Source organism: Lissotriton helveticus, chromosome 2_1 (assembly GCF_964261635.1).
Source record: "Lissotriton helveticus chromosome 2_1, aLisHel1.1, whole genome shotgun sequence".
NCBI classification, from domain to species: domain Eukaryota; kingdom Metazoa; phylum Chordata; class Amphibia; order Caudata; family Salamandridae; genus Lissotriton; species Lissotriton helveticus.
Window position 1 is genome coordinate 1,544,030,768 of NC_136059.1, and position 13,721 is coordinate 1,544,044,488.

At 43.7% G+C, this 13,721-nt stretch overlaps 1 protein-coding gene across 1 annotated transcript in view; it reads left to right on the top strand.

Moving 5' to 3' along the window:
* LEPROTL1 (leptin receptor overlapping transcript like 1) overlaps positions 1 to 13,721 on the top strand; it is a 97,848-nt gene that overhangs the window by 59,769 nt on the left and 24,358 nt on the right. Inside the window, exon 2 of the mRNA XM_078676510.1 lies at positions 10,838 to 10,913. Within this exon, the coding sequence (XP_078532636.1) occupies positions 10,838 to 10,913 (76 nt within the window). The remainder of the gene's footprint in view (positions 1 to 10,837; positions 10,914 to 13,721) is intronic.

Genomic DNA, 13,721 nt, shown 5'->3' on the forward strand with positions numbered 1-13,721 from the left:
TTTCAGCCCAGACATTTTGGCTACCAGCGCATTAGATTCTGGGACCTGTAGTGTTTCTTTAACATTGTAAGCATGAGATCGCAATTTCCCCTTGTATGTGTGGCTGATGGATAAAAAAGCTACATGGAGTTAAGCGGAATTTGCATGTGCATCGGTCTTAATTAATCTTTGGATCTATAGAATACCGCGGGCAAAATATATTCGTCCACTTCCATGGAACCAAGATTAGTATCTAAAGCCCTGCATGTTCGTTCTTATTTATGGTGAGCTAACCATAATTAGAAATTTTGTGAAAGATCTCAAGCGATTCATTGTTACCTAAAAGGCTTTTCTCCCTGTAGTATCTGAACTACATTATTTTTGATTACATTTTTAAATCGTTTCACAGACCTTTTATTTCAACTTGTATTCAAAAGACTGCCAATTCATGTTTGTGCTCGTGGTCTTTTGAGTTCCCTCAGGAGGATCTGAGGGAAATCTCTGAAGTGAACTTGTTCTTAAAATAAACATGTAATTTAAGACCGTGCTGGTGCTAGTCTTATTACTAGCGTAGCTGCTTCTGCCTTGAAGCACGTTCACTATGTAGGTGCACATGCAGAAAACCCCGCACACCGTATTTGATATTGTTTCATTATGATGGCATTTTAGAAGTTTGCATATCTTTTGTTATTAACTTCTTGAGCAACCTCATAACATGCTAAATTGTCATAATATATCATTTTGGAGGGCTTGGATTGATTTAAGTGGCTTGCTGCTATATTGTATGTTCTAACAGTTTATATCAACAAGCCTTGCCAAAGCCAATTTGACTTACCAAAGATTGGCTTGACAATAACTTCTAGCCATGTGGTGCAGCAGTGCAACTGTCTACTGTGCAGCATGGGTGGAAGTAACAACAAACAAGCATTGGCATTGCCAATAGGTCTCGCTTGTGGGACCTTATAAGTATTTAGTTATGCAGCACAATATCATTAGTGCAACAACATCAACTGTTGCATGCCTAAACACTTATAAGGTACAAGGTTTAGCCGTGCAACAGCTGATGTTGTTGCACCAGGGATATTGTGCTGCAAAACTAAATACTTATAAGGTCCCACAAGCGAGACCTATTGGCTATGCCAATGCTTGTTTTATTTATTTATACAACGTTTGCAGGGCCATTTTTACGATGGGTTTCCCATACCAGTCGTGAGCATCGAGATCTTTTTGTTCCAGTGATGGCTTTTAATTTTTTTGATTTTTTTTTTAACACAATTCTTGTGGACTATACATTTTAGATCACGCAGAACCAGGAGATAGTTCTTGCTATTATTAACATGCGTGTTTGTGAACATGGTGAAAGTACAGAGACCCAGAAATATCTTTGATGTTTTCATAGAAGCAGTTAATCTTCGAGATGCTGGTGAATCCCATAGTAGAGCGTTATAGGTTTAGGCTATCTAATTTAAAATCTTCTCCAGATCTTCAAAACAGTATACAGCAATCAGGTTTAAGGTAAGAGGGAAGTAAGCTGTAGAATAGATGAAAAAAAAGTCCGAAACACGTTTGTTGCCCTCCCACTTGATAACAGCTCTAATTTTCTCAATTTTTTTGCTGCATTATCGACTGCATTTATGAATAAAACGTGGGGACGTCTTATTCTAGAACCCACTGTTCATTTTACAAAAAATGTTGCAGCGCTTGCATTGGAAAGCAGACCCTGTTGATAAGTGCCGGATGTATAACGAACACTTCCATGATCTTCCAATGTATTTGGGATATGGCTTGAAGATTTATAGTGCGTGTCTTGGGAGAATAAATCTCACTTCCTAGCTGAATGTGACTAAATGGAGAAAAAGCACACTTAAAAACAAGAGTTAAGCTGCTGCATTGTATGTTGCAGTGCGTGAGTTTTTGTAAGTATTAAAAATTGTAATCTTCTGGGCAATTCAAACTATGTTTACAGTAAGCATGAAGACGTTGTTCTCACTGGGAAAGCAGATTTTGCAGGACCACTTTGTGGGATTATAAAGCACTAGTATACATACAATGCCGACTGTAAGATTAAAAGTAGTCTTTGAATTAGAGCTAGGGGTATTCTGAAATTTTCCTAAGGCCTTCCTTGAGGCTCAGAGGAGTGACGTGTGTGCTAAATTTAAGGATTAGTTAAGGATTATCTAATCAATTTGTGGGCAGTAATTTATGAGGACAAACGAGGGACGTTCATTGACTCAAATGACGGTCAGTCACTTGCATGTTTGTAGGATGTTGCTGGCTTTGAACGGAAGGGCATTGTAACACAATGGAGAAGCCTGGTCTGTCAAAGAGACTTAGTCCATTCTGGGCACTACCGGAAAGGTACTATGTATAACACTTCTAAATAAAAGATCACTTTTAGCTCTGAGTGCCTTTTTATAAAAAGTTAAGAATGTTGTGGGATTTAATAAGAGATAATTGTCTTAGAGTTTTGAAATAATTTGGGAGTTAAAAACAAAGGTGCGACGTGTTCTGTAAAATAGTGTCACATTTAAAATGGGCCTGCCTTACATTTCTAAAAAGTAGTGATAAGTGAGAGTCAATTTATGTCTCTTATTTGAACTTATTGCTTCTTGTCTTTGTTGAAGACCTATTGTGGACTATGGTTACAAAAATGCTGGGCTGTTCCTCAAAGTGAATGGATGTACGTGTACCGTTGGTGTATGGATACTGTAGGGTCACAATGAGTCCTACAGATGGGCATCCATTTTGTTGGATGTAATACCCTCACACACCCTTTCAGGTGTCATGCTTCATCATCTGGGTTGCTCCTCGTTGGGTCGGCGTTACAATACCCAAAAGGGCAACACCTCAAAGAGGGGCACTTTGGCGGAGATCTTTTATCCAACTGTCGTCAGGTGAAGTGCGGGTGTGGGGGCAGAAGAGCGTAGACGTATATGTGTGTTAAAATAAAGCAAGGATCACCAGGATCATGTTTATTCTGGGGGTCCCCTGCTTTAATGAAAAGAAGGACTAGCCTGTATTCACTGGAATGCTATGTTTCCTGAATGAGTGTAGGTCAGTGAGTGCTCTAAACGGTCGACATGTTTCTCGCGTGTGTACAGTGACTCGCGATTCTTCAGGACCTCGATAAAGAAAGTATCTTCAAAGGAAAAACTGTCTACGTTTATATGCAATATATCAAAGTATCTAGTATATCAATCAAAGTCTCACAACAAGGAAAAAGTTGCTCCATGTAGTAGTGTACCTGTGTTGCGCTGCATCTGCCTAGATTGGGAGAGAAATGAGCAAATCACACCAGGTATTTCATTGTAAGCACACAACATTGGTGACCTTGTACATTCCATGTGTCATGCTAGACAAAGTGCAGCTAGCAAAAGGGGTTTTAAAACCAATAAAAATCAATGTGGGTGTTGTACCTCAGTGAGCAAGGTGGTGAACATGCCCCTGTGGAAAAGCGGTAAAAACAGCAACAGCAATACAGTGGGTGGATTGAACACCAGACTCACCTAAAGGGTCAAGTATATATGCAACAACAGTACCCGGCGGGTTGTACATCGGGTGTAGACATCCAAGATTTGGCTGGGTGCAGGAAGAAAAATATTTAATACAAAAGGAGGGTGTTGGTCTGCGAATAGTTTTCTAAGTCAAAGTGCTGGTTAAGTAGTACCATATAATTATTAATGCCGTCATCTTCCACCCTTCAGGAGTCAAACTCTAAGGTGGTGCGTAAGTTGGTTACAGCTCTTTTTGTTTGTGCCCCAGCGGAGGAAGATAGTGGTTAAAAATATTGGTTAAAAATATATATGGCCTGTAACAACTAGCGATGTCTAGTACTCCGGAAATAATGCATCAAGACACCCCCCCCCCCCCCCTCCCCACATATGAGGGACCCAGTAGACCAGCGTGGGAATAGGTGTTACGGCTCAAAGGATTATACTTTTAGAAAAGCGGCATATAGAGCATGGCATGCTTAGTTGAGGAAATACGGGGGGAGGTGGAAAGTGGTGTTCTCGCTGACATGGTTAAAGTAACGAAGTAGTGGCACTCAGAGTGTCGTGTGTCAGTATGAGGGAATACGGGAGATGTTTATAGCACTGTTGATGCGTTAAAAACCCTTTGCCCAAATTGGTATTAAGGCTCTCTGTGGAGTATGAGAGTTCTCAGTGGTATATTAAAAGGCAAAACGGCACTCTTACTTTCGCGTTAAGTGTGCTGCATATACAGGCGATGTCCCGTTGTTAAAAGGAACATCTACACAGTGAACTCGTGTCCCCTTAAGTAAGCAAGGAATACCAGGCTTACGTATATGCCCCAAGACACCGGAACAGTAGTGACAGTGCCCCGGGTGCGTGCTTATCAGTCTGGAGCCCGGCCCGGGTGGAGTAGGTGTGGCGCCCGCAAACTATTGTGGACTATACCATTACTTACAGTGGACTTTGGGTAGCCTATTGCACACTGTTGATCGACTTTCTTGTCATTCACATTTGCTTACCTCTTATTTAACAGCTTGTTTCACCTATTTGTGCTTGTCGCTCTACGGAGCATAGGTTGTATTACCATCCTTTTGATTGGATGCATAATATCCTTCCAGTGATTATATTAAGGGAGCATTTTTTCTTTCAGCACTAGTAGAAAGTGCAAGTTTTTTTCTTGCTCTCTCACTCGTGTGCTGCTCCCCCTCTACTTCCCACCCCCTGTGCCTTCCGTGTTGCTCCTTCCCCGCAGCATGCCCCCACCTCTCATGGGTTTATTATAATTTTCAATCCCCCGCTCCTATCCTCACCTGAACCCCCCCCCCCCATGTTAAACCCTACATCGACACAAGCCCTGGTGTTGATTTCTTAACAAACACAACCCCCAGATTATCCTGTGTTGCTCCCCTGCAACTCACTGTTGCTTTTTATTTATTAATTTCAGTTTTTTTTACATGGCCCAGCATCTCCAGTTTGCTAGCCGGCCACTCCTTTTTCTTGGATGCGCTTCTACACATATTTAATCAATCTTGTGCTCAAGGATTGCAGCAGTGGATTAAAAGATAAAAAAAGGAAATAAACCGGCAATTTATTTATTGCTCATACATACACGTACTATAACGTATGTGCACCTGTGTCATCACGTTACACAAGCTTTGTTTGTGCCAATGCTGTTCCACATCAGAACAACAGGCATTTTCTTTCTTTGTGCTCATGCGGAAGAGCATCGGAATAAATCATTTGCAAGTCAAAAGACCAGGTAACTCCATGAAATGGCGGGATCTGTTGACTTTGCCAATGCTTGTTGTTGTTTTTGTTTTGTTTGTCTGTTTTTTTAACTCGCCCACTATGGTTTTGTATTGCACTGGAAGAGGAAAACAAGCACATGAGCCTTCAGCCCTTTGTGAGATGGGTGGAGTTAGCGTTTTACTATGTAGAGTCACAAGGATCTAGCTTAGTTGATGTCCCTCTTCATGAGTTAATTCAGCATTCATTTACAGTGAAACTCTGTAGTTGCTATTCAGTAGGCCACGTAAAATAACTTGTGGCTGGTCACCACCACCAAGACGTTTTTATTAGGTCTCGCCTGTCGATGCGCATGCGCATCGAGCAAGCGAGACTATAGGGGCTCATCGACTCTTTATCTAACTTGCAAGGAATCGTGGCGATTCCTTGCAGTGCCCGTGACTTTTAAGCTCAATGCGCATGTGCATTGAGCTTAAAAGCGCGTGCACAGCCGCCCGCATTCCTCCGACACCTTTGAAGTGAAGCTTAGCTTCACTTCAAAGGCCCGGCTTCTTCACACCCACATGCCGCTCTGCCCCGCTCCGCCCCCTCCCCTGAGTCATCCTGCCTGCCCTCGACGTTCCCCCCGCCCCCTCCCGCCACGCAATGCCGAGAGCTTGTTGAAGCTGCTGCTTTTATCCGTCTTCTGCCAGACTAGCACCTTTAGTTGTGATGTGGACAAGACGTGAACGTTTTATAATTTGCCATCCCCGGGCTTGAACACTAAATACTAGCGTCATATGCTCACGCAAAATATAAAAATAAAAAAGCTGCTGTTTAGGCTTTGTTTTCTTTACCTATGCTGCATAGTTTAACAGATAATCATGGGTGATACAGACTCAAAAAACCTACATTTTCACTTGTGGCAATCCATGTTACAGTGATCCGTCTGAGTATCCGTAGCACAGGATCTGTGTAATAAAAGAGGCTTTTCTCCTTTAGTCCAGCACCCAGCTTAAAACCTGCCCGCTTTTTAGGTCTCGCCTGTCGATGCGCATGCGCATCGAGCAAGCGAGACTATAGGGGCTCATCCAGACTTTATCTAACTTGCAAGGAATCGTGGCGATTCCTTGCAGTGCCCGTGACTTTTAAGCTCAATGCGCATGTGCATTGAGCTTAAAAGCGCGTGCACATGCCCCCAGCCGCCTGCCTTGCCTACTCTCTCTCACAGCCTCCCCCAGCTCCGCCCCCTCACTACTTGATTGCACGGCCGCTAGGCCGTGCCTCCCCTACTCTCCTCCCCCCTCCTCCTCTCCTCCCCTGCCTGCCTGCCGCTAGGCCGTGCCTCCCCTACTCTCCTCCCCCCTCCTCCTCCTACTGCCGTGTCGCACCTCTCCCCTCTCCGCCCCCTCCCCTGCCAGCCGTGTTACGGTGAAAGGCTTTTTTTTTTACTTAGCAAAGAGAAAGAATTCATGCACTGGGATTTTTGGGGGCGCACTTGTACAACTACCTGAAAAGCGAGCAGTGAAAACACGTTAACTCCGCGTGCTTTTGGAGCAGTATGAAAACTTAACTCGAAATACATTCTAAATGCCAGCAGTAGCCTTGCAACCCTAACCCCTCCCGCAAACATAGAGCTAGCAAGGAATCTACAATGGCAGAGTAAAAAGGGCCCAACCCGACCCGACTCAGCCGCTAGAAATAATAAAGAGCGAACATGAGATACATTGTGGAGCTGTAATACTGCAAGGACGTGAATGACCGCACGTAAACGCGGCGGCCATTTTGAATCTACAGCTACGTCAATTTCCTAGGGAAGCCGCCCGCAAGCCCCTCCCCTGCCCCAGTCACAAGCCCTGCACGCCTACTCCTCGTGTATCGGTTGCTGTTGTCGGCGATCTTCATGAGCCTTTCAGCCAATCGCACAGCAGTTCACGCCTGCTTCTCGTGAGCCAGCAGGGCCTTTTTGGCTTCCCATTGGCTGCGATACTCACACCGTCTCCCAGTGCACGGACCTAGTCGTCTCTCATTGGTTGTCTTCACTCTCACTGCTGTAGCATTTACGAATCACGCATGCCCCTCGTGCACAGTTTACCAGCTCCCCGACTTCACCATGTATTGTAAACAGCAAAACTTGGCACAGACTGTACATCCTTTGACTCCAAAAAATATTAATACGCAACCCAGCCTGTTAAAACTGGTTTGTTGAAATAAATGTGTTGATGATACTTAAGAGGCAACTCTGTTTTCGACCCATTTCTTAAGGTATTTTCCAGGACATACATAAACTACTCACCCAAATAAAATGTCAAGCTGTGTTTACATGGGAAGCTTTTTATTTTGCTCTAGGCTAACTTCAAAGTGTCAGCGTTTATAGGAAAGAGGAATGCAGTATACTTGCTCCAAAGAGCCTGCTTGTGCCTTTAAAAAAAAAAAAAAAAACCTCACTCACCCTCAACCCCTCACCCTCACTCACCCTCACTCACCCTCACCCACCCTCAACCCCTCACCCTCAACCCCTCACCCTCACCCTCACTCACCCTCACTCACTCACCCTCACTCACCCTCACTCACTCACCCTCACTCACCCTCACTCACCCTCACTCACCCTCACTCACCCTCACTCACCCTCACTCACCCTCACCCACTCTCACCCTCACTCACCCTCACTCACCCTCACTCACCCTCACTCACCCTCACTCACCCTCAACCCCTCACCCTCACACAGTGCAATAGGTCTCGGAGCATTTGAGTTAGAGCTTTTAGAAATGTTTATGGCTTTTTTTTTTTTAATTCTTTAGCATTGGCTACAGGAAACAAAAATGCTTAAGATTTACAAAAAAACCCATAAACAATTCTAAAAGCACTAACTCTAATGCTGCGAGACCTATTGCATTTCCAATGCTTGTTAGGAATGCGCTCGATGAGTAATTCAGGATATGACTAAATATGAGTCTTCCCAACCCTCCTCTTCTCTCAGCCCTACTACTGCTCCTTCAGAAAAGTGTTTTTTTTTCAGCAACGTTTTGATGTTGCCGAACATCGCCATATTTTCCTAAGAACTCACATGGCAACTAAAGAGGGGGAGGGGACCCACCCACCATGCCTGGCAGTGGGGGTTGGGGTATTGCTCTTCAGACTGATGATAAACACACTCCCAATTGAAACAAAAAAAATGTCTCCGCTCACCCTCTGCCCTGTTGTATAATCTAAATTCTATGGCTTTATACTCACCGAGCAAAAACCCATGTGCCGTCTCTCTTGTGCCCATAATAAACAAGCGCATTTCCCCGTCGCAGGAAAAAGGGGTCGATTGCAGCGAAGGACAGACTGCTAATTAATTTTAGGCTTGCACTCCGATTGTGTTCCATATTTCTCTCATAGATATGATCACAAAAAGGCGTCTCTTTAAACATTTATTCCTGTATTTGAGGGATATAAGGTTTTGCCTTTCAGTCCGTCATAAAACGTGTATAAAGGACGTTACTCAAAGCTTAATATTAAGGCTTGTGTTACGTCAGCCATTTTCTTAAAAGAAAAAAAATACACGTGGCTATGAGCTACTTTTGTTTTTTTTCATTTCCAACCGTTTTTAGATTAGACCTCTAGAACCGTTTCAGTGTTTTTTTTAAATTAGTTTAGGTGTTCTATTTGATTGTTTTACCAAGCCGCCTAGTTCTAAACACGATTTAATTAAAACAAATCTGACATGGAAAACAGGGTTATGTCACACTGGTAAAACGGAATCACAAATACAAAATTGAACCTCAGTATTGCACAATAAATGCTTGGAAAGAATTAGATGTTTCGAAATTTATAACATGGGATACTAGGCTAAGTATAACCGCAATTCAAGTACACCAGAAGTTAAATTGTGTTTTTAGAGTGTAGTGCCTAAGCTAGCACTATTGTTTGTTTCTTAAGAATAGAATAAAAGACACACAAAGACGCTCTGATAATGAATAGCCCTTTCTCCATATTTTTAGTAAGCATCCACGCTACAGAATGCCCAAATGATCAGTATAGGGGCCTCGCATTTCAGTGAAAGCTGAAATTATACCTTGTTGCATGCCTTATGATAAAGAATAAAACACGTTCCAATTTTCCTCCTACAATTGGTGAATTGCCACAGCTCCCTTCGTATGTAAATATTTTCGTTCATTATTTTGGAGAAATCCTTTTCTAGTTTAAGACTAATATTTTTTTTCTTTTAGTGGTATTTTTTCCTTTTATTCGCCGTTTTACTTGTTTTTTCTTTTTTAAGGCTTTCATCCATTTTGGTGTACCGTTTTTGCCTCTACTTTTGAGAGTGTGTGTTGCAGGTGCCCAGGACAACCTCATTGCTGCATTGTAGCAGATACCTAGCATTGGTGTATGACTAATTAACTCTACCCCTCTTTCCTGAATAGCAACCCCTTGAAGACGAAGTTTTACCACTGCTAGACTTGTATTAAGGGGACAGCAGCGCCTCCTAGCTGTGGGCGATAGTCGCCTTCTATAAAACAGAGGACAGACTCGACACTGCCTGCAGGAGCCCATGGATGTCTGGTCGGCCATTGCAACGTCTTCCTTTTATTAATGGTTCACCCTCAACCCCTCACCCTCACTCACCCTCACTCACCCTCACCCTCACTTACCCTCAACCCTTCACCCTCAAACCCTCACTCACCCTCACCCTCACTCACCCTCAACCCCTCAGCATCACACTCACTCACCCTCACCCTCACTCACCCTCAACCCCTCACCTACCCTCACCCTCAACCACTCACCCTCACCCTCACTCACCCTCAACACCTCACTCGCCCTCACCCTCACTCACCCTCAACACCTCAACCTCAACCCCTCACCCTCACTCACCCTCACCCACCCTAACTCACACTCACCCTCACTCACCCTCACCCTCACTCACCCTCACTCACCCTCACTCTCACTCACCCTCACTCTCACTCACCCTCACTCACCCTCACTCTCACTCACCCTCAACCCCTCACTCACCCTCACTCACTCACTCACCCTCACTCACCCTCACTCACCCTCACCCACCCTCACCCACCCTCACCCACCCTCACTCTCACTCTCACTCACCCTCACCCTCACTCACCCTCAACCCCTCACCCTCACACAGTGCAATAGGTCTCGGAGCATTTGAGTTAGAGCTTTTACATTTGTTTATGGCTTTTTTTCTTTGTAATTCTTTAGCATTGCCTACAGGAAACAAAAATGCTAAAGATTTACAAAAAAAACCCATAAACAATTCTAAAAGCACTAACTCTAATGCTGCGAGACCTATTGCATTTCCAATGCTTGTTTTGTTTGCAAAGGAATGAGAAAGATGTAGTGAAATCTGTGGTTTTGGATGCCTAACACGTTATTCCTCATTTTATCACTCCTATAGCAACGTTATTACACCTCCTTGCTATTACGCAGGCATTTAATGCAATACTGTTCATGTTTCTGGGAGAGCTTTGCTGAAAAGGTTGCTCCTGCCCCAGCTTATTTTGCCTTGAAAGTATTTCTCTGGCCAAGCGTCTACTAAAATAAAAATACTGACCCCTCATAGAGTGCCCACATACAATTATTACATGAGCTAAAAAGTAATAGACTTATCATCATCTATGTTTTCTTCTCTAACTTCACCCTGATTTTTCATTTTTTTTCAGCTCTGATCAGCCTTTCGTTTGGAGGAGCAATTGGATTGATGTTCCTGATGCTCGGATGTGCACTGCCACAATACGGGTAATAATCATTCGTGTTTTGATTTCTATCATTAGTTGTATGTTCAGTTAACCAATGCCATTTTATACAAAATGTGCAGTGATGTATCAACAGGTATGCTTTTATTCTTCAAGTCAATATTTTGTCATCTGCCTTTCTTTAGTTCTTAATTTACTCAGCTACTTGAGACAACCTTTGATTTTATAGATGAGTGCTGCAGAGATCTGTGTGAAACCTGAAGTTGTCTTACTTGAAACCTACCTTGCCATTTCTGCTCTTTCTCCTTCTCTTGACTGGGGGTGAATGTATGATCTATTCAGCATTCCGTCCATCATTTGTTTGCGAAGCACTTTTCACTCTAGGTGGGATGGGTATGCCCAGACCTGGGTCCCTTGCTCACTGTGCCACTGGATTCAGGCTAGCCTGGCTGATGAGGGCTGTTAGGCCTAAACTGGTCCCAGGATGCTTGTTTCCGGTCCAGTGAAGACATGGCTTGGCAATTCGGGCTGGACTGTTCCCATGAGGCACAGGATCAAGACTGATTTGTATACAGCTGTGTCTGAACTGGGGTGGCGAAGTGAGCTAAAGAACGATGATAGATTCAACCCAGATCTGTGACTGGGGGTGAGTGTATGAAAAGTTTCAGCCCTCCGTCCATCATCTCCTTGTGTTTGCCTTGTACCAGAGTAGTAACATATAAATTAAAAGAGATGTGGTATATAAATAAATAATACCGGATCTATTTTTTAATGAATGAATGAATAACAGATAGCTCAATAAAATAAGAGTCAAGATTCGAGGTAGTAGGAGTTTCTGCAGGTTTATTACAGCATAAGGACAGGATCAGGACAACCTGCATAGGATGACCCAGCAGGGGAAAAAGAGGCCCAGCAGCTGCTGGGGCTAGGTCTGGGATGAGCGCGCTAACTTTTAATAACAATACATTGACTTATATACATAGCGCAAACACATAGCATTACATTGCAGTAGGCGTAGCAGTGGGTGGAGCAGAAGGCGTGACGCGTAGCAGTCGCGAAAGATAACAGTAAAAGTGGGTGTAACTGGGAGTATACATAGACATGTGATGCAAACGTAACAGAATATGTCATGAATGGGCGGAAACATAGGAGGGGGCTACCTAAGGAGCCGGGACCTCTAACCTAATGGTGCGCGAAAACTGGCAATGACGTGTTACTAGGAGAAGCTGGGGGCTACGAACTCTGTGCTAGGAGCAGAGACTAGAGTCTGGAGGGTCGGAGCGACATGTACCTAAACCCTATCTGGTATCTAATGTTTAGGGAACATGTTGATATAAACTAGAAGTCATGAGGGGAAAAACTAACTTGACTCTAAGACTGGACCATGCATTATTCTACATGTAGTGCGTGATGAAGAATATTAAATGACCATTAAATACAGTATTTCTCTAACGTGGAGCCGAATAGGCTAGACAATGACGGAAACTATTGATGCAGTTCAGTAGCTTAGGAATGCAGAAGAGGAGGACTGAACTGATAGCTGGAACTATAACATACTTTTGGCAGACTCAGAGGCAGAGCCAAGCTGCACCGGGCACTGCGAGGCAGGAAGTAAGTGAAAGGTCGAGGATACAGGTGGGGGCTGTATCGCTCCTCAGCGAGGCTTTCAGGAGACAGGAGCTGAATCTGATGTCCGGGCCCTTTTGAGGCCTGGAAACGGGGACTTTATAATGGAATAACGTGCACACTGGGAAACGTGGCAACATTACTTTACATAGGCCTGATATTCGTAGTATTCACGAGGACTGGAAAATGACATACCAGAGGTGGACACAACTATAATTGCGTCATTAATCGGACATGGGGAATAACATATGCATATTGGTCATGCACACATAACATATGATGGATGAAGCGTAGGGACACAGAACATGGCAAAATTTACTTTTCCACATTCCCTCCTTGTCACTACGTTTCCATCAGGAAACATCAATTTTCATGATACCATCTATCATTTCATACAGTACCATTTGTTCGTCTCGAATTATCCTGGAACGGGACTTAGAACGGGGCTTGGGACCAGGAATACAAGAGGTAGCGCACATGCTGCAAATCGCAGGGCCACATTGTATACAGAGGCAGCAGCTAAATATGATCGCTACTGCAATACCTAGAAAGGACAGGACTTTCCATCCCCAGGCGGAAATTATATTCCAGAACCAACCGGACCATGTCCAGGTGCCTGGATCTTGGTGTAACAGATGGGCAATTTTATGGAGTCTGGTTATAGCTGAATAAACAGACGGCGCGTTATTTGGAATGAAAATGCAGCAACTAGATCCGATGACTCTACAGGCCCCGCCCCTATCGGCCAGTATGACGTCAAGGACGAGACGATTTTGCAAAACGACAAATCTCATAGCAGATTGTTCTTCGGTTAAGTTACCTAGAGCAGAGGCAGTCTCGTTTACTACAGCTTCAAGGGTTCTTGTTAACCTACGGATCAGTTTACTATTCTGGACAGGTCCTACAAAAAAGAAGAAACCTTTATTGAAATCTGTATACTGTTCTAGAGTAGTTTCAGTATAATCGACAATTGGGGACTCCCTTCTATGTCTAATGTGTACTAGATGTGTGTTTCTGTGATAATCAGATGGGGCTAGGAAAACAGGTGGCAGTAGGAAAGCAATGTAACAGATTCCCTCCCAATCGAGGGGCAGACGAACATATGCAGTTTGACCACAAATAAAATAAGAATGACGTGAAGCTTTAAAAACAGATTTCCCACTGTCACTATACTGGATAACAGTAGTACATTCACTATGTCCTATGTGTACGGAACCATAACTAC